This window comes from Haemaphysalis longicornis, unplaced genomic scaffold, assembly GCF_048455015.1.
Source record: "Haemaphysalis longicornis isolate Haplotype H1 unplaced genomic scaffold, Haemaphysalis longicornis Haplotype H1 scaffold_1, whole genome shotgun sequence".
NCBI lineage: Eukaryota > Metazoa > Arthropoda > Arachnida > Ixodida > Ixodidae > Haemaphysalis > Haemaphysalis longicornis.
Genome location: NW_027526203.1, coordinates 196,603,415 through 196,622,565, shown reverse-complemented (window position 1 = coordinate 196,622,565; position 19,151 = coordinate 196,603,415). Strand labels below are relative to the sequence as shown.

The following is a 19,151-nucleotide window of genomic DNA, read 5'->3' as shown; positions in this document are numbered from 1 at the left end:
GCGGACACGCCTTCTCATAGAGAAAGCGCGCGGACGGCAGACTATAAAAAATATATAGCACATATTTCTAGGGACCATAATACTAGTACAATTCTAGTACACTATACTAGTATAGAGCAGGCGAAAGTTGTGCCGCTTGTGCCAACGTTCTTAGACTACTTTTGGCTTGTGCGTCGCCATTGTTGTCGTTGCTTTGCGGTCAAACTGCCGAAAAAAATAAAAATTATAAGTAAATTGACAAATTATTTTAAAAATCTTGGTAAAATATATTAAATTGGCTTGAATCGCTTGAATTCAGTTTGTAAGAAAAGCTCTCGTCAAGAGCGCCACTAGTGGCGTCATAAAACTTGTGCTAAAGTTCATGTGAGGCTTTATAAGTCGGCGCACTACTTTTAACTTTAAACTGCGGCTAACATTGTTTCCTTTTAAGAAGTTCGTTTTTTATCACAAAATCTCAACAAAAGCACTATAATTTATTCAAATAAAAAGTCTTTAGTCAGTACTTTATTTAAATATTTTGTTATTTAGCGATATTAATGTTAGACCACCAGGCAACGTTATTTTGACCGTCAACAGGCCATTTCCGTCTTTCCGTCATGGCTTTAACGGCGCGTTGTGTGTGGCCGTACGAAGTTCGCGAGTGATGGTTGTGTCCGCGGAACATGTCGCAGTCGACAAAAGTTGTCTTTTTACTGGACGTGGCGTCGTTCTTCAGCCGCGATGACCGACTGTGCGTGGCGAATTACCAGCACGCCGTGAATGCTGTGAAGTACTGCTGTCTCAAGTTTCTCACGCACTTCGGAACAAAAAGGACCCGATGGGGCTACAAGTTTTACAGCAGCAACGGCCTAGCCCGCCAACGTATGGAGAAGCGCCTGTTCTGCGAATTCAATTTAGAAAATTTCGAGGACTTCGAGGATGACTTAGTGAGACGGTTCGAGCACTACAGGCAGGCGTGCGAGGCGATTGATCGCAGCGGCTCCTGCAACGTACCCGAAAAAGACCCCCCATGCAGCGTCCTGAGAGCCGCGCTGACGCAAGTGTTCTCCGAGTACCAGTGGGATGCCCCCAGCCTGTCGTCGCCGGTCAAGTGGAAGTCGAGGAAGCGCAAGAGAAACTGCGTGTCCGAACCCTGCGAAGGCGAGGAAGAGGTCAACTACATCTTCAACATCTCTCCCTGCCCGCGCACCGACGGCGACGTCGCCGCCTTCCTAAGAAAAGCCCCCGCAACCGAAGGCGAAGTTGCAGATTATATTTTGCCTGCACACCTTCGTCACCTGCTTCTCGCGAGCGCAGCGGTGAAGTTCTTCTGGATCGACACCACACCTCTGGAGAGCGGACGCAAGGTCTTTGTCGGGGGCGGCGCTTGGGCCAGCCCGAAGCTTCGGGCAGCTGTAGCCGCTCTCGGTGGGCATGTAATATCAGTCGCCACGCTCGTGTCTGCCGGGAGCGTCGGCCATGTGGCGGACGGAAGAGGAACGACGTTGCAAAGGCCTCTCAGCGCCGTCCCGTTTTCCGATGTTGCCGACTTTTACCTGTCGAAGGCCACCGTCAAGTCTCCGCAGAAGACCGCCACCGTTGTGTACCGCGAGACCCAAGTTGGCTCTGCCGTGTTGTGTGCAGGCTCCGCACCTGAAGGGTCAGCCGCTGCGGAGGGTTGGAAAGAAATACGGATTCTCTGCAGGGCCCGCCAAGATCCCAAAATGTGCATTTTTCAGTCGAGTCGAGTGCAGACATTTTGCTGCGTTGAAGCGGGCAAGGGCTCTGCGGCTCCTGTGGACTGCCTTGCTGAAATGCTGTCACGCCTAGCAAACGATGGCAGTGCCTTCTTTGTTGAAGTGGCGTTGGAGCAGTCACCTGTCACGCTGTTCGGCTTTCTGTTTCCCATTGACTGTGCCTTGTTTTGTGTGCACATAGTTTCGGAACCAGGCCCCTGGGTGTCAGGTGCACTGTTGGAAGACATCAGCAGTACATGTTCAGATGGCAGCGGAAGTGAATTAAAGTGCATCCTGCAAAGAATTACTGCAGGTTCACTCATTACCAAGCCCTTTACGGCGGATGTCCTCGAAAGGTGGTTTGTTCCTGCATCCGTCAGCCCCCGGACCCAAGGGAGTTGCAGACAGGGACCATCCAGTTCCCAAGAGAGCATGTTGAGGACATTGCAGCAAGAGTACCGGGCAAAGTTTTCAACAGGCAAGGACAAGGCCGAGCAGCGGCTGATGAGTGATCAGCCCTTGCGGCCCGTAGCGGCTGCACAGAAGCTGCGCAAGTTTAACAGTGCCTCTGTTCCCATTGGCAGTGCCTCAAGTACTGTTGGCGGCAGGGAAGCTGCACTGCCCAGCCGGGGAGATGCTGTGCCCACCAGGTCTTGTTCTGATATTGACCAACTGGTGGCGCAGCTCAGACGTTCTTACGATGGTGCCCTCAATTCAGAGTTGCCGGCTTCACTGCTGACGTGCGCTCAGAATATTGTCAGCGTGGTCAAGCGGTTTGCCGAGAGTGAAGGAAATGAGTTAAATAGTGCTGAAGCAGCTCGCAATTTGCTCAGGGCTCACTTCACTGTGGGTTGCGTACAGATTGCAGAGAAGTATGCCAACTTGAAGGACGACACCAGCTTCAAGCACCGGGTGCGAGAGTACCAGTTGCAAGCATTGCTGGCATTAGAGGAGGAAGTCAACTTCCGGGAGACCAGCAACTGTGTGGAAAGGGTGACGTCTCTTCTCCGGACACTCTCGTTTATCTACAACCCGGCAAGTGCTAGTGAGTTCTTAAAAGGAATTGTATGCAGCACCTACCTGGCCACACTTAAAGACATTCTTATTGAGATTGGAGAGGAGCTGAACATTCCAATTTTTTCTGATGAACACGATTCCTCACTCGCGTCTGAAGGGGACTTTTTTCAGCTTGGCTCAATTCCCTCTCTGCATTCGCAGGAGTCTTACCTGTCGAGCATTCCGTCATCACTGAATCTTCAAAGGGGCGCTGACAATAATGCAAACGCTGCAGAAAGCAAGACTTTGACAAGAGTAGGCCTCTCTCAGCCGTTGGCGCCTGAAACGCGTCAAATTGTTGTGAAACAAGCTTCAAAACGCAAAGCAACTGATGCAATGGTTGCCAAGAAACCTGCAAAGAAGGCCAAGACAAAGGATGCACAGGGTAGTGAAAATGAGGCTAGCAGAGAGAGGCCAAAACAGAATCCTCCTTCAACGCCGAAAGCAAAGCGTCGCCGTGTTCTGAAGACAACTTTTGTACCAGAGACGCCTCATCGCAAACAGGGGCGGAAAGCTGTTCAACGTCGACAGGAACTTCTACGGAAGAAGTTTAGGGTCACCGTCACGTTACCTGTAGTAGAGGAGACTCCCGAGAAGAAGTATCCATCAGCTCCAACAACTTCAAAGTCTCAAACACCTCTCCGAGCTGTTACGCCAGAACCACTGAGAAATGCTGCAGTACAGTGCGCCCAGGCAAGCACTACACCAAAGAGAAGCCTACGTCCAAAAACACTCTTCTCTCAACTACAGACCACTCCCCCTGAATGGAATGGCTCGGAGTGCCTCTTCATCTCTCCCGCCAGTGAAGTCTCACTTGAGAGGCTGCCAAGGGGCGAGAAGACGCCAAATAAGTGTGGCCTTTCCACAGGAAACGATTCAGAGAGTGGCAGTGAACACTGCTTTTTAACGCCACGCAGAAGAGTGTCTAAGAAACTGCTGAGCTCCCCGACCACACCTAAGTCTACGTTCTCACACTTGAGTGCCGTGGAGGCTTCCCCAGCTATGAAGCGGGCGCTGTCCCAGTCGCCGAGCACCAGTTTTCAGCTGTTGTCCCCAAGAACTGAAACGCCAAGACGTCTGTTCAGCTTGAAAAGGTGTGACAGCCCAGCGTTGAGAGTGCTTAACACTGGGGACATAGCGATTACGACGTCAGTTGGCTTCGACGAACACTTGCGCTCCACTTCGTCAGAACAGACTTTGCCTGTGGACAGTGGTGCCGCATCGACAGGGTCTTCACAGTCCTCAGCCAGCTCACCAGTTTTAGCCGAGTGCACGTCCCGGTTCACAAGGAGCAAATCTCGTGAGACAGGCTTGACGCCGCACCAACTGTTCATTTTGTCGCAGAAGAGCCCAGTGAAAGACCGAAGCCCTGCGTCCAAGAGAAGGACAAACAATACCGTGGGCGGGACGCCCCGGCACGGTGTTTCACAAAAAGTCTCCTACACTCCACCTTCGGCACTCAGCTTGCTGCACCTCACTAGCTCTCCCATGCTGCTGAAGAAGTCCAAGTGATGGATGGTTTTATTTTGTGCATTTGCTTGTCTGCTGCACCTAAGAAACATTGGGGTTGCCGTTTTTGCCTGCCTTTCTTCCAGTTAATGTAAATATGTACATACCCTGCTCGCGTTTTGTGCCCACATGAGCGTTACTGGCTCTGTGCAGAGAAAATTGTGCTGTATGTATGCATGGAATAACCAGTGTCATTGTGCTTTATGATGCATGCCTCTTGTGCCTTTTTTTCCAGTGTGGATACAGGTGGATCGCCGTGGCATGAACTGTGTAGTGAGGCCCAGACAATTCGAATCTCTAGGTTAATCAACACTGGTGTCTATGTTTTGTCAGGATCATGCAAATTCATATAATTTTCAGAAGTTCTAACACAGCCATGGTGAGAAAATGTTGACCCCGTTTGAGTTCGATTCATTGAAATTGCACAACTTTATGAGGCTGCTTCGTGCTTGGTTGTTGGGTAAGTACTTGATGCTTGGAAAAATATATTATATGGCTTGATATACTCGGGTACAAGTTAAGAACGGTTACTCGGGTAAGAAATATACTCGGGTACAAGTTAAGAACGGCAATGTAAGTTGCCGCTGTGCCTCATCACCGCAGCCGGATGTTACTCCACCCAACGCAAGTAGTGCATTACTGGGAATATTTTGAACATGGCACGAGCCGTTTTTGTGATTTTTTGGACTTAATACGCTTATAAAATACTGCAGGGATGACAAACAAACTACATGAGAAAAGGCGGATGATATCGCACATTCATAGCAATGTCCTTTCAAAACTCGCGTGCCCGTTGACATCTGGGTCCGTCGCTTAGGCCGAGTAATACCGTACATGAGCTCTTGCCGTTCTTAACTTGTTCCCAAGTATAGTCTGTAGTTTTGGGCCAGTGAATTTAGATGTCTGTTTGGGGAGCACGGACAGCTTACTGAGACCACTTGTGAATGCGGTGTACTTAGTTAAGGTCACCCTCCGGCCATAAAACATTTGGTGCTCTCTCTTGGGACTTTGCACCATTGTACATTGTTGTTGAAATGTGCGGTGTGTGTATTTTTATTGCCACAGCAAGCAGTTGTACTAAAAAATGATGGTTGTCACCATGACCTGGTTAAGAGCATGTTTCTAAAGTGACTACGGGAACAAACCATGGAAGTGTGTGAATTGTGCCAGCATGTGTGGTAATGTAAAACCCCCAAGCAGGACATCCATAGGCCAATGCTTCATCGACGTCCTGCTTTGGAATTCCAGTGAGATGCAATTGGCCCTGTTTCTTTTCTTTTTTTTGCAGTGCATATGCTACCAGCATAAACATGTTATACACCTGATTGAGCTGTACTTCATTTCTATAAGAGGATTCATAGTAGTGCACATGTTCATCTTGAATGTTGCACTGCTTTAAGTGCTGCTGTTTTAAAGCATCATTTTCTCTGAAGACCTGAGAGAAAAGGCCCAACACCAGGCTGGTGCTTAATAGCCTGGTGTTGGTTGGTGCTTAATAGCATAAATAGCTTCCTTAATTTCTTCACTCTTGCTGTGTCCCACATATCCACTAGGCTGCCCATGGTAATTGTGTCAAAGGCAAAACTGTCATCTTGAAATTTTGAAGAACAATGTAAGCATAGCTTCTTGGTATCCCTATCCTAACAGTTCCAGTTTGGTTTCTAGGGCGCCACCAAATTTGAGGTGATGCACCCCGCTTGCTGCAGTGGCTAAAATGGTGTACTACTGAGCATGAGGTCGCAGTTTCTACTTCCAGTCGTTTTTCTGATGGAGGCAATGAGCAAAAAAAAAAAAAAAGCCTGAATGTCAAGCTTTCGGGAGGCGTTGAAGATATCCAGGCAGTCTAAATCCACAGCCCTCCGCTACAGTGCATCACAGCTCAAGTGCAGTTTCTGTGCATAAAATTTGTTTGGGCTAATCCTGTGGAATGCTACTCCTCAACAAAGGAGGTATCCTAGCCAACGTTGATGCTGTTTACCTTTGGAGAGACGATTTGAGTAGCGCCTACTTGAAGCATGCACCAGTCACTGATCACTTGTGCCGTTGCCTTACCTTGCTAGTAAGGCTTCCTTATTAGCAAGGTAGGGCTCCCGCTTTTTGTGTGTGTGTGTGTTTTAACCCTTTGCAGCTCAGTTGGGAAGCCATTGGGACAGTGAGTAGTACCGCCTGGGTGTTCTGTGTAATTCGGGATGTTAGGTCTTTTTTGGGGAGGTTTGCAGCATGCCGGTAGCACCAGAACGGAAATACTGCCGTTATTTATATAGCTGTTGTAGGGTTTCACTTGTGCGCATTGAATAGCAGCAGATAATTTTTGACTGCCCGATTCCCCGCGTGGTGCTTGGTAATCCCTTGAAGAAAGCTTCGTGGTCGCTGTAGCCCGTGAGCGCAGAATTGCAGCGCACTGCACAGCAGCTGGACCAAAGGTAACTTTTGGAGTGATTTCGCGCTTATTCAGTTCGCGCAGTGGCGCATACCGTTCTCGGCAGTCGTATTTCCCGCGATTCGCAGGTGCCGCCGCGCGGCCGGAAATGCGCCCTCGAGGGACTTCCGCTGCCGGTGATCGGCGCCGCCATCATCGCTATTTGTGCTTGAATGGCAAACATAAACAAGCTATTCCGAGGCGGCAGCATCTCTCCGCGACGTGAAACCAAAATAAGCGCCGTACATTTCGCATCCCTGTCCCGCCGGTAACCATGAGACACGACCTGGCGGCGCGTGCCGTGTCGAACGGAGACGTAACCGGAGATTGGCAGCAGGCGGCAGGCCGCCGCTGACGCTGGCTGGTTTGGGGGGCGACCACTTGCGCCGCTTAGGCCTAGAGCGACGCCGCAGGCACCGCTACGTCGGTTTTCCCGAAAACCCAATGGTCGCTCGCGTCCAGCGCTGGGCCGAATGTCAGGTAAAAGGCTGCCGCTCGTAGTACGCTGCACGGCGCGACGTCCACACTTGGATCCCCCGCCCCTGAGATGTCTTATCTAGAGCATTTCGGCCCCAGTGTGAGCTGCCGTCGCAGCTATCCCAGCTCGCGAAGCTCGTAGCAGCGACGCGACTTTTTCTCTTTTTTTTTTTTCCTCACCCGCACGGTGACAAGAGCCTTTATGTTCTAGCAGCTCGCGGCAGGTCCCCGCACCTTTCTGCTCAGGGCCGTCGCGTCTGCTTGCTTTCGAGATGAAGAAGCTATTCTCGCGTTTCGAGAGGATCGACCAGGGCGCAGCTAGGGAAGCCAACAACTTTGTTGGGAAAGTTTTCACCGTGGGACGGCACGTCGTCACAGTCGAAGACGTGATTGCTGAAGGTGAGTCACCCTACCTACTTTCTCTCTGCCTCCGCTTAGCTTTGCTTCAGGCCAGTGAAGCGCTGTGCTCGAAACATCCGTTTGTGTGTGCCTTCACGTCTGGTATTCGCGGGGTGTGCTGCGACGAAAGGTGTTGCGACAGCGAGGCGCAAACGTGAAAGAGTAGCCCGAGCGGGGAACCCTGTTCACCCCCTGACAAGTGTCAGCTTGGCAGAATTCCCCGTTCTTTCGCCTCCAGTGATCGATTGACTCTAGGTACTGTCACAACTCGCAGCTCGCTCGGGGCGTCCAATGAATCGTGGATCCACCGCGACTCGGGCCCCGGCACACACCTGCCGCGCTTCGACGTCGGGCTCCTCGTGATTCTAGAAATCGCCCCCCGAGCTCGATTGGTCGCACCGCTTTATCATTGCCTGCTGCCGTAGTAGTGCATGCTCTTTGTTTCTTCCGTGCGGCGAATGCCTTCAGTAACGGCACGAGCGCGCATACGTGGGTGGTGCGAAACGCCTCTTCCGGCACCCAACCACGTCCGTGCGCTGAGCGATCGGAAATACGTGAGCGACTGATTGTCGGAATGAGCTAACGCAGACAGGCGGTCGCTGCGTTGGGACACGCATGAGCCTTGAATTTCCAATGAGGATGCAGTGCGGGGGGGTCACAACGAGAGCGCCGAAAACTGGGTCACCGCACGCTGCTCCTACCGCCAGTAGTGCGACCGCCAAAAAATTGTTCACCCCAAAGCGCTGTGCACCACGTCTGCGATTGTACCTTGCGTGAAATCGTCACGCAGAAGGAGCAGTACCGTTGTCCTCCAACAGGAACCATTTGCAAAGTGCCACTCTCATTGAGAAGCACTCCGGGAGATTCCATTCGCGTACGAACTTGGAAATGAGTAATGCCACTAGTGGTGGAAAAAAAAGATAAGAATGGTTCACACGCCCTCTGGTATTATCTGAAATTGAAGGCAGGTCATTCAAATAGAGTTGGGAAGCAAGTGCGGCGTATTACTTTCGTGTTGGCCGAGTGATGTTTTCTATTTTTTTTTATTACTGTCAATGTATGACGTCATTGTGCAAACAGTCTTGTCACATCTGGAGTCCCAACTATGCGTGATTTCTTAACTTCAGTTCCCAAATTATGTAACCCTCATACTGTGGCACTTGCACACCTGGAGTGTTGCAGACATCTCGTACTACCTTTGCAATACTACCACTAGTAACTAGCCAGTGACAGGTGTCCAGTGAGTGAAAAGTAGTTGCATTCAGCCTACCTTCTTTTTGTGGCAGGAAACTGAACTTTCCAAGGTGTTGAGACGAAGGCATCCCCATGCCGTTGTTAAAAATGGCATGCATTTGGGTGTACAGTGTGTTGCACACTTCCATGCCAGCCTACATCGTTGTTTAAATTAAGGCAAGGTTCTGGCCCAGTAAACAAGACGTTGGCCCCAATGGGTGCTATCGCCAAAAAAATATGAAATATTGGCAGAATTTCCAATTTCAGCAGTGACATCATTGGAGAGGTGCAAAGAACAAGTAATTAGCGCGTTGAATGCATTCTAACATTCAACGGAAGGGTGAAGAGGGCCACTACAGCCGCATAATCATTTTACGAGCACTGGCTTACCCGTGGCTGCAAATCGCAAAATTGGTCCCTGTGACATAGCAGGGGCAGTGCAGAAAAGTGGCTGGTGAGCTGCCGCATTTTCATCAGTTTTCCTTGTTATTGAGATGACTCTGCGGTAAAATTGTCAAGGCTGTTATTTTGATGTGGAACTCTTGAATGAATCACTGGTATTTTGTCTTCGACGCCCTATTAAAAATAAGAAAAACCTACCTCCAGTGCTCACAAATTCGAATCAAGCACCTTGCGCCTCGTAATGGCAAATTTGTGAGCGACAAAACGCCCTGCTCCATTAAAAATATATTCTCCTGCTGACCAACATTGCATTAAAGCAATAGTTTTTCCCTCAGTAACGGAGGCTTTTATTGAAACCAAATGAAACAAGGTTGTGTTGTTGTGAGCTGTTGAGGCAAGAACATTTTCGTTTTTGGCTAGCAACACATTGAAGTAAGACTTTAAATAATATATCAGTTTTTACCAATCAGTCAAGAGGCTTTTGCCATGCTGTGTTGAAAGTTATGCAGATCTGTTTACTATTTTGTTGCAAGCTTAGATGGTTTTCGTCCCATTTTATTTTGAAACAGAAGTGGAAATGTACTAACCTGCCACAAAGTTGAAGTTGATAAATTCAAAATCAGCTGGCACTGTGCTTGGGCCAAACATAATAGGCCCAGTCACTTCCACACACAAGTGGGGCTTGAAAAGTTTCTACAAAGAAAAAAGACGGCCGCTCTTTCGCTAGTCGTTATATAGGTTGTGGGCAGAGTTTGAAAAATTTCAGGTAAGCTTGAGCTGATAGGGGGTTTATTCAAGCTAACCAGTTCCAAGGTATTACAGCATGAAGCCCTGTGTGGAACATAGCATTGTGTCATGCAAAAAATTTAAGTGCATGCAGTGTTGTGTTTGAGGAAGCTGCAGCAGTTGTGAAAAATTCCGAAGATTAGATAGATCCTATGAGTTCTTAAAAGCTTGGATGGGTAGTGCTGTGGTCCTCACCTCTTAGACTGATATGCTTGCAAGGGGAACAGGTGTGCTTATCAGCTTTTCATCTCTTTGTGCACAGATATTTGCATTCTTTCTGCAGCTTAACATAACTACATCATATGTAATCATAAGTGTACTTACAGGTCTGAGTTAAATTATCACAGTCCACAAGCAGGTAAATATACTGTCTGCTGTTGTTAGAAGGCGAACCTCTCATCATAACAAATGGGACCTCAACTGCCCTTTCTTTTTTCTTTGTGAACAATTGGTAAACCGCTCTCTTGCTCTGAGAAGCTTTCTTTTGTTTATGAACAAAACTATCTGACCGTAGTCCAAACACGTTGAGACGTAGCAAAAAACCTGGTGTTCTCTTGCGATCAGTCGATGCAGGGTCGTATGCATACCACATTGGCACTGACAAACCACACAGCATGGTGCATCACAAAGAAATTATTTTTATTTTAAAGTGTTTGGGCGACAAGACAGACAGCGAGAGAAGTGCTTATTCACCACAGTGGGCAGCAATCTCTTTCGTGAGCACTTGCAAAACGAGATACCAATTTCTGAAAGCGGAACTGCCTCAGTGCAGGTAAATGTGTTGGCTTCTGATACTCGACTAAAAGGGTAAAGGTCGCAGAAGAGTTTATAGGTAACGCATTCTTTTCAGGGAAAAAATCGTCAGGTGATTTCTGTGATAACACACTTGATTGTTGTGTGTCGCGTAAAGTGTCAGCGTTAATTAATGGATAGTGAACACAAGCTTCCCTTCCTGAAACACTTTACCTATTTTTTTTTTCAATCCGCCAGCACCAAGCATGAGCATAATGTTTGACAGTATGTCAGCCACCTTTGTTTTCTTTCCTTTCCCCAGCCCCTGCCCATTCTGCATATTCTTTTTTTTTTTTTCCTTTGAAATGTTTGCTACAGGGCATTCTGCGCTAAGCACTTAGTAACTAGCTACTAGTTTATGGGCCTTAACAAATTCACTTGCAGTTACCAGAGGCAAGGTTAATCAAAACAAGGTGCTAAATTGTCACATTCCTAATTTGTTGGAAACATTTTCTAGGCATATTGTCATATATTTCCTCTATTAATTTTGGAAAAACTGTCTGATACCTTTGAATGACAAAATTTTATTTGATTACCGACAATGACGTCAAAGTAGTGAGTTGCATGGAAAAGGTTGTTCAATATACATGGGCAAATTGTATTCATTCTTTTGTTAAAAACACATTTTTGCGTCCGTGACAACTGGATGAAAGGCCGTGCCAAAGTATAAAGAAAACGATAACATCCCTGCAGCAATGCTGCTTGTAATAATTTTCACCTGGAGCTTTGGTTTCAGTATCTAGCTGCCTCTTTGGTAAAAAGGGAGATTGAAGTGTTCAACCGCAACAGTCACAGTGAACTTGTTCAGACCACAGCGTCAAGTGATACATGGTATTGAAGACCTACCTGTTTGCAGTCAGACAGCAAATGGTGGTAGTTGGGGGCTAATCAGATGAGGTGGCATTGCATGCTTGATTGCAGTTTTCTCATTACTCATGTTCTTATTGCTTCAGTGGTGTTCACTCGGCTCGAACACAAAAGATTTGGCTATTTTAGTCGCACCTATTAAGCCAGCAGTGCTACATAATCACATAATTTTAGGGTTAACAGTTCTGCTGCTTGGCTGCTATGTGTTGTCTACGGATTGGAAAGGTTGCCTTTTTGCCTCTGGGTCATTTTTTGTTCAGGGAAGTGGACCTTTTCTTCTGTGCCCATGACCAGTGCATGTGACAAGGACAGGAGCAAAGTGTTGTGTGCGCATTGGGCCATTCTGAGCTCGTTTTTCAGCGGGAACTGCTGCCATTAGGGTTGTGGCCTTGATTGTTCCTGCTGATGCTGGCTATTCTCCTGATAGAGTAAAATATAGAAGTTCCTTTGCACACGGAATTTAGAAGAATGTAGAACATCAGGGTGCTTAAATTAATTCAGAGCCCTCCACTGAAGCTTGTCTTCTAACACCATGCTTAGCAGTGGGGCATGAAACTATCATTCCACATCAGCCCATGGTCATTCAAGTTGCATATCTAGGAGTGTGGTGGCATGTTTAATTCGACTGCTACTGGAGTCAGTTGCTCAAGGAGATTGTTTGCTTGGTCATTTGCTTTATTGCACGCAGAGGTGTTTTTGTCACATTTGAAGAATGGCACAGTTTTGAATCAAATGCGAGGGTACAATCATGATCCGTGGGCCTTTTAAGTAAAAAAAAAATTTCAAGGACGCGAAATCTTTGACCCAGTCAAGTGCCTTTGTGCATTTTCCACAGTTCAGTTCTGCATTTTTAGTTCGTCGAAATGATTGTTTCAGCTGTTCAAAGATTGTGGTAATGTTTGCGAGCTCGTCCCGTGCCATTAAAGGAAAAAGCTGATTTTTTAGTTCAGCTGCAATTTTTTGGGGTGTGATAAGCCTTAATAGGGGGCACTTGGTAAGTATAATAATGATTAAAGGCAGGAGATAATGTTTGTGTCACCGTATAGGGCCTTCAATTTTTGAAATAAAGTTCAATGTTTTCCACTAATTGCATTCCAAGCAACGTCTTGAAAATTGTTTAACTTCATTTCCACCCCAAAATGTGCGAACAAAAATTTTTATCATCTCAAGGTGGGCCTCTAGCCATTCTTCAGAAAAAGAAAAACTGAGATGAACACATAAAAATTAAAGGAAAATCCTAAATAATATGTTGTCGCAGGTAATCATTCGATGATTGCCAAATTCTACAGGGTTGTAGTGTATAGAAGCTGATTACACATTTGATGGTATTCTACAACACTACAAAAGAAAAGGCAAAGTGGAAAGAACATGGTGCTATTCTGTTTTTTTCTATCTCGTCCCTGTCATTTCATGCAGTAACACAATAGTGCAAAATTCTTATTTTGCCGAAGACCCACAGAAACGTTCTTAAAGGGGGCTGTAAAGACAAAAAACAAGTTGGTTTATTCGAAATATCTGGTGTTTTACACTGCCTCCAGCGCTTTTATGGCAGCAAACTATACTTTATTCACTGGGAAATTAAACAATTTAAACCAAAATTTCAATTCTCCCACTTAATTGTGTATTTTTTTGTTGTCAGCAATGGTGTTTCCTGGGCAGGTGCTGAAACAAATGTTAGTATGTTGACTGAGGCTGCAGTGAATGGCAAAACGTGATTTGTTTACATGGTTTACTGTCTTCCCTCCTAGATTGCGCGACAGTGCCTTTTGAGGATCGCTGTCCGCACTCGCTTTGTTTTTTACCGAGTTTGTACCTGGCTTATTTTTGTTACGGTTGATAGTAATCCTTGAGTGATGATACATGGATATTCCCGACCAACATGGTCACATAAGGCAATATCGCTTATGCCAGTTGGCCAGTGTCATGTCAGACAAGCCTGATGCGCTGGACGGCTGTGCAGCTATGGCTGTCACAGTGCGCACAGTACCCACTGGTGCTTCTGTGTTTGTGTTTGTTTGCAACTTTCCTTGTTTACCGCACCGTTTTTGCTGCTATAAAAAGAATGTGCACTAAATTTAAGTGCCAATAGCTCATTCTGCAAGCTTATAATCCCTGTTTAATTCGCGTTGGATTTTGTCGGCCTAAGCCAATCGCAACAAGCTGCCCATAGTATGTCATAAGTTCAGTGCAAAAAAGTAGCTAGGGTGTCGCATGCCTGTTCTCTGTTTTCCTCATTGTACAGCTTATTTGAGTGAAGTTTGCATTAAAAGTGGTGTCAGTGTTATTCTAAATAAGGCAATCTTCTGAATGAACCGAACTTGCATTTTGTCTTCATGGCCCCCTTAAAAAGGGAGTTTTGCCCTGTTTGGGTTTCAGGAGAGTTGACAGTACATATGTATCTCAGTAAATTAATATACGGCTTTATGGCAGCCTACAAGAATCTTAATTACAAATTAAAGGGGCTCTTAGTCCTAACATAACAAAAAGGCAATGATGTTGCCCAAGATGCTTGTAGAGGTCGGGCTAGTTCAAAAAGCTTGTTTTCGCACTTTTACCATTTTATCAGTAAGTGTAACTGGTGTTTAATCTTTTGCCTTCCCAAAAGCTGCTAATGTTGCTGGTTATTGGGTTCTCACTTCTGCATAAAACTCTAATTTCTTAAAGGTGTTAGGAAAATTCCAGATTTTTTTTTTTTTTTTTTTCAAAGTGAAGTGGGAGGTTGTTCAAAAAAGTAAATTTTTTTTTTCTTTATTTCAAACAAAGATAGCAACATGAAAGTCAGGGGATTGCTGAAGGATGTTTCCTTTGTAATGGCGTGATTTCTCACTTACCGCACATAAAGCTCACATAAAGAGTCTAAAAGGGACGTGAACTTCGATAGTTTGTGTTATGCAGCATTGTGGCGAAAAAAGCATAACCTGCTAGAAGTGCTCGTGTGTCTCATTTTAATACGTAATGTTTTCTATGCGTTTTTTTCCAGGGGGCTTTGCAATAGTCTTCCTGGTGAAAGGTTCCAACAATGTACGGTACGCCCTGAAACGAATGTTTGTCAATGAAGAACACGGCCTGAATGTCTGCAAGCGTGAGATACAAATTGCGGTAAGGCTGCTTCTGGGAGGCTGCGCTGCTATTTTCTCAATGGCTGCCACAGATTTGGATGGTTGCAAACAGTTAGAATGCCAGCACAGTGGAAAGTAACTGATGTCTGCATCTTCTTTGCTATGTCACCGTGGGAATTTAGCTAAACGGAACAGGTTACATGTGTTGTCTGTATTCTGTTCTTGCATTTCTTCTTTGTAATTTGTGTAGTGGTAGGTTATAAGAGAATACAGTTCACTGCCTGTGTGGGGCTGTTGCAAAGCATAGTTGAAGAAATCTAATTTATTATTATTTTTTTTTTTGCTGTACGAAAAAAGTAATAAGACCTGTCTGCCACATTATAAACTCCACTTATCAAGATTTGCCACATATTTCGAAAACTATGACAGCAAAAGGGCCACCTTGGTAGGTTAAGAACCCATTTCTTCGGAAATTGCCGTCCACATAAATGTAAGTTGGCCTTAGTCTATAGAATAATGTGACTAGACAACAGCTAGACTGCTGTTAGTGTTCGCAGCTATTCAATTAACCTAAAAAAATGCAACAATTTTACGGCAGTGATACCTACCGCACTAGTCCATTTTTTGCAGTTGATTGTGATGTCATGAATTGTGAAAGAGGATTGGTAGAGCTTTAAAGACAGGTGCTTGCAAATCAGAAAAGGCAGTATCTGACAACCTTAACACATAATTTGATTGCTGCTCGATTACACTTACCTTCATGTACAGCTTAACTCTTTCATGACCGCACCTATTTAAAATCGTTCAATTAGAACTATACCTTGGAGCCCCTTTTCATAGCGTTTCGGGCGTTTCTGGAACAAGTAAAGCTATGTGGGGTTATCTCAGAAAATGCCGTTTCGAAATGAGTTGTTTTCATTTTTGCAACAAAAACGGGATTTTTCACATGCGTTTGTATCACCTGGGTGTGGAAAAGGGGACGTGGTCATCGCGCGTCCCTGCTACCAAAAAGGTGTGCCACTCGTAATTACTCTGCATCAGCATTTGGTTTTTGTTATCAGAGCATGAATGGTGACTCAGATGATGATTTTTCAATCGTCAAGTTTGCACTCTGACAGTAATAATCCCTGAAATCAGCTGAAAATATCAAGCAGTGCCTGTCTGCAAAGTTACTTTATGATTTTAGGCAGTTTTATTGCCTTTGCGTTAGTTTTGGTTTCGTTTCTGAATCACTAAATTTCTATTTGGTGCTACTACGCAGTTACCCAACTTCAAGGCTACCTGCCATGGCGCCTTGAGCGTCCGCTACTGATCCTCGGAAAAAGCATAACGCTCCTGATTTCAGCCCCAGCCTAACCCGATTTCTGATAAGAACCTCCAATGCAAGTCAAAAGATAACACCCAGTCGCCAGATATCAGTTCCAATGAGGAGAGCGCTTCAAACCGGCCTGACACACCTCCAACTGTTCGCCTGCCCGTTTCATTTCCATACGAGGGTCTCTCCAGAGCTCTAGTGTAGACTTTAGTTGAACTGACCATTCGGACTGAGTTTCCAATAAGTTTTGTACTGTTTCATTTCAAAAATGTTAGGTGGCACTGCAATGCAAGAGGCTAGTAGTGCTAATCTTTTTTATCGCGCAACAGCTATTCGGCCAAAGTTTACAGGGTACGATTCTAGCTCATCGCACCTCATTCCTGTGAGCAAGGCTACACATTTATGTTTTGAGAGATAACTGACGCTGAACGTCAACAAGCATCAAGTACGGAGTTTCGTTTTCAACTTCATGCATGTTTTTCCACATCGCGTGCTTGTCTCGAATACTGTGATAGTCATAAATGCAAAGTCTGTCATTGACAAGGTGTTTTTACGTCGCATGGGGACAAATTGGTGCCTCTGATAATGTGAAGCCGCCAGATTTCTTCCCGGGGAACCACCCGAAATTGCACATTTTGAAATGGAGGTTGGGCTTCACCGCATGGCACGGGCACCACGCTTGCTAACATTTTTTTTTATATCTGACAAACTGTTCTGTGCAAGTCAACATTTTTTCTAGGACGTGTTTTTGAAATGTTTCCCTACAAAATGTGTATTCGAAATTTTTTCTATCGGTGGTTTTTTATGCACAACTTCTTTTTATCATTTTCTTTCGCTACTTGCCAAAAATTTTGATTTTGATTTTTTTTTTCAACTATGATGTATGAAAACATTTTATTATTGGAAATGGCGTTAAATAATCTGCATTTTGTGTTTCCACCAATTTTTTTAGCAGAAAAAAATGTGTTCTTAGACCCCTAAAAATAGATCAATTTTCTCGCAGTAACAAAAGAGTTAAGATCCTGCAACATTGCAGGCAGACGTCTGTTTTTATATCATCATGTTGCTTCCAACTGGTACGTTTTAGCGTGCATCTTTGATGTTTTCAGGAAGATAATAGCTAGTGCCTGTAGCATAGCATAAGTTTGCGCTCTCTGAGTGGCTTTTCACTGACAAAACTGTGTTTAGTTTAGAGGCCAGCTGTAATCAATTTGCACTTTCAGAGGAATAGTAAACCAAGTACTGTATGCACTTCACAACAGCGCTAAGTGAAAAGGAAGGTATATAGTAACATAGAAAAATGCATTAGCATATGGGTAGTGTTGTAACTTCTGGTCCAGCAAACTTCAGAGTCTCAGTGTGTGTTGTATATAGCCCATTGTCATGGAACCAGGTTTTGGTAATGGCACGCAGTGCTTTAAACTGGTTTAAAAGGCAGCACCAAATACCCTGACTTGGAAGTGTGAAAGTTATATGTATACAGTGAACATGCTTTAGTAACCTGCCTTGTGTTTCAGAGCCATACAATCAGTTTATAGATTCCTGTTTGCTGTATCATAACTTCCATAATGCTTTCTTATGCGTGCAGCTCTTTAAGCATTATTGTGGCTGTACAGGCTGTATTCCTGATGGAGTTTGAACATGAGAACATCTGTATGTACGAAATTGTGGGGCACATAAAAGGACCCAGGTGCAGTCAAAAATAATCTCGAGCCATTCACTGCCACTTGCATCGTGGCCCGCATGGATACTTTGGTGCCTAGAACCCAAGTTGGGACATGTGAAGCTTCACGTCGACCCAGTAGTTGCATTTTTGGAGCAGTTTTGGTTTGCTAGCATCACTGTGCACAGTCTTTCGGGTCAGCAGCAATGCTTTGTTCTCCGTATTTTTTTGCTGTTGCTTTTTCAGAGTAACCTGAGTGGCCACAAGAACATAATTGGCTTTGTGGACTCTGTCATTAATCATGTCGGCAGCGGAGTCTACGAGGTCCTGATGCTTATGCACTACTACAAAGGTGAGTTCCTTGCGCAATGCGGGCTGCCGTGGGCCACATTTGGGTCCCATTCAGCAGGGGGTTGACTCGTTCCACCTGACCTTAAGGGTCTGCAGCCGAAAAATAGCTGCGAGACATCAAAGACAGGGTGCTGATGGTAGCAGGTTAAACACCTCGGTGGTCTAGGTTAAACACCCTGTGTCCATGTTTACTGTGTATTTGTAGGAACTACTAGGGTAAACCCCCCACCAGATGGGTGCCCAGACATCAGAACCTACCTAAGGCTCGCATGAGTAAAGTTTACTCTTCGTCCTGCTCAGTAATTTGCAAAGGAGCTTTTTTTTTTTTTTTAAAGGAAAAGTGTAAAAAAAATAAGGATACATTTATCCATACATTAAAACCTCTAATTTATTTATATGTGATCGGATGTTACGCTGCTTTCAACCCCTCTTTTTTTAATGTTTAGATTGCAAATGTGTTCAACTCGAGGAAGTCATTGCTATTTCTTTAGCTGCTGATTCATTAGTATTGCCACGCAACAAAGGATCGAAGCGTAAACTGTTTCATATTTGTCACCTTCATCCTGCAGATTTGTGGTTTCTACATTTACCGCTTTATACTTTTTTTAGCACATAAGTGTGAGAAAACTAATGTACATAAATCATGGAAAAATTGTATTCTACTTTGGCACGACTTCTGCTACAGAGTGAGCACAACTAAAACGAATGCATTAAATATTTACGCCATGGTGTGGTGGCTTTTATATGTTGCATTATTTACTTGTTCTGCTGGAATGCAGGGAGTTGCTGGTTCAAAACCAGTCATTTGTGGCTATTTCTTTATGTTCTGGTAGAGCATAAACAGAAAAGAGCCCGCTCCTTTCTTGCAGTGGGATGGCCAGGGCTAGTGTAGCACCAGATGTGTTGAGCATAGTCCGCGTGTTAGCGTGGGTGCGGTTGAATGGGGTGTTTTCAGAGCTTTCTTTTACATGCAGAAAGCGTCTAATGTGTGTGCTTTGGGTTGCTCTTTTCGGGGCCAAAGCTAAACAGGCTGACGGCCTTAATGTTTAGGGCACACGTCGTTTGATTTTATACCAGGATATTGTGGCATTTTGGATTGAAGCAGGCG

General features: G+C 45.3%; 2 protein-coding genes across 3 annotated transcripts in view; both read left to right on the top strand.

Annotated features, from left to right (window-relative positions):
• The first annotated feature begins 404 nt into the window (after positions 1 to 404).
• On the top strand, positions 405 to 5,605 carry LOC144140837 (treslin-like). Its single transcript, XM_077672348.1, has one exon. The coding sequence runs from the start codon at positions 663 to 665 to the stop codon at positions 4,281 to 4,283; it is 3,621 nt and encodes a 1,206-aa protein (XP_077528474.1). The 5' UTR covers positions 405 to 662; the 3' UTR covers positions 4,284 to 5,605.
• A 587-nt stretch (positions 5,606 to 6,192) lies between these two features.
• Nak (Numb-associated kinase) overlaps positions 6,193 to 19,151 on the top strand; it is a 65,366-nt gene continuing 52,407 nt past the window's right edge. The window contains exons 1-4 of one of the 2 annotated variants that reach the window (XM_077672333.1): positions 6,193 to 6,229; positions 7,423 to 7,575; positions 14,636 to 14,754; positions 17,939 to 18,044. In XM_077672333.1, the coding sequence (XP_077528459.1) occupies positions 6,208 to 6,229; positions 7,423 to 7,575; positions 14,636 to 14,754; positions 17,939 to 18,044 (400 nt within the window). In that variant the 5' untranslated portion in view covers positions 6,193 to 6,207. Of the gene's footprint in view, positions 6,230 to 6,830; positions 7,180 to 7,422; positions 7,576 to 14,635; positions 14,755 to 17,938; positions 18,045 to 19,151 lie in introns of those variants that run through there. The other variant, XM_077672337.1, reaches the window with a different exon arrangement.

Excerpts from the sequence above, each read along its gene's own strand:
- LOC144140837 (XM_077672348.1), top strand. The coding sequence starts at position 663 with ATGTCGCAGTCGACAAAAGTTGTCTTTTTACTGGACGTGGCGTCGTTC.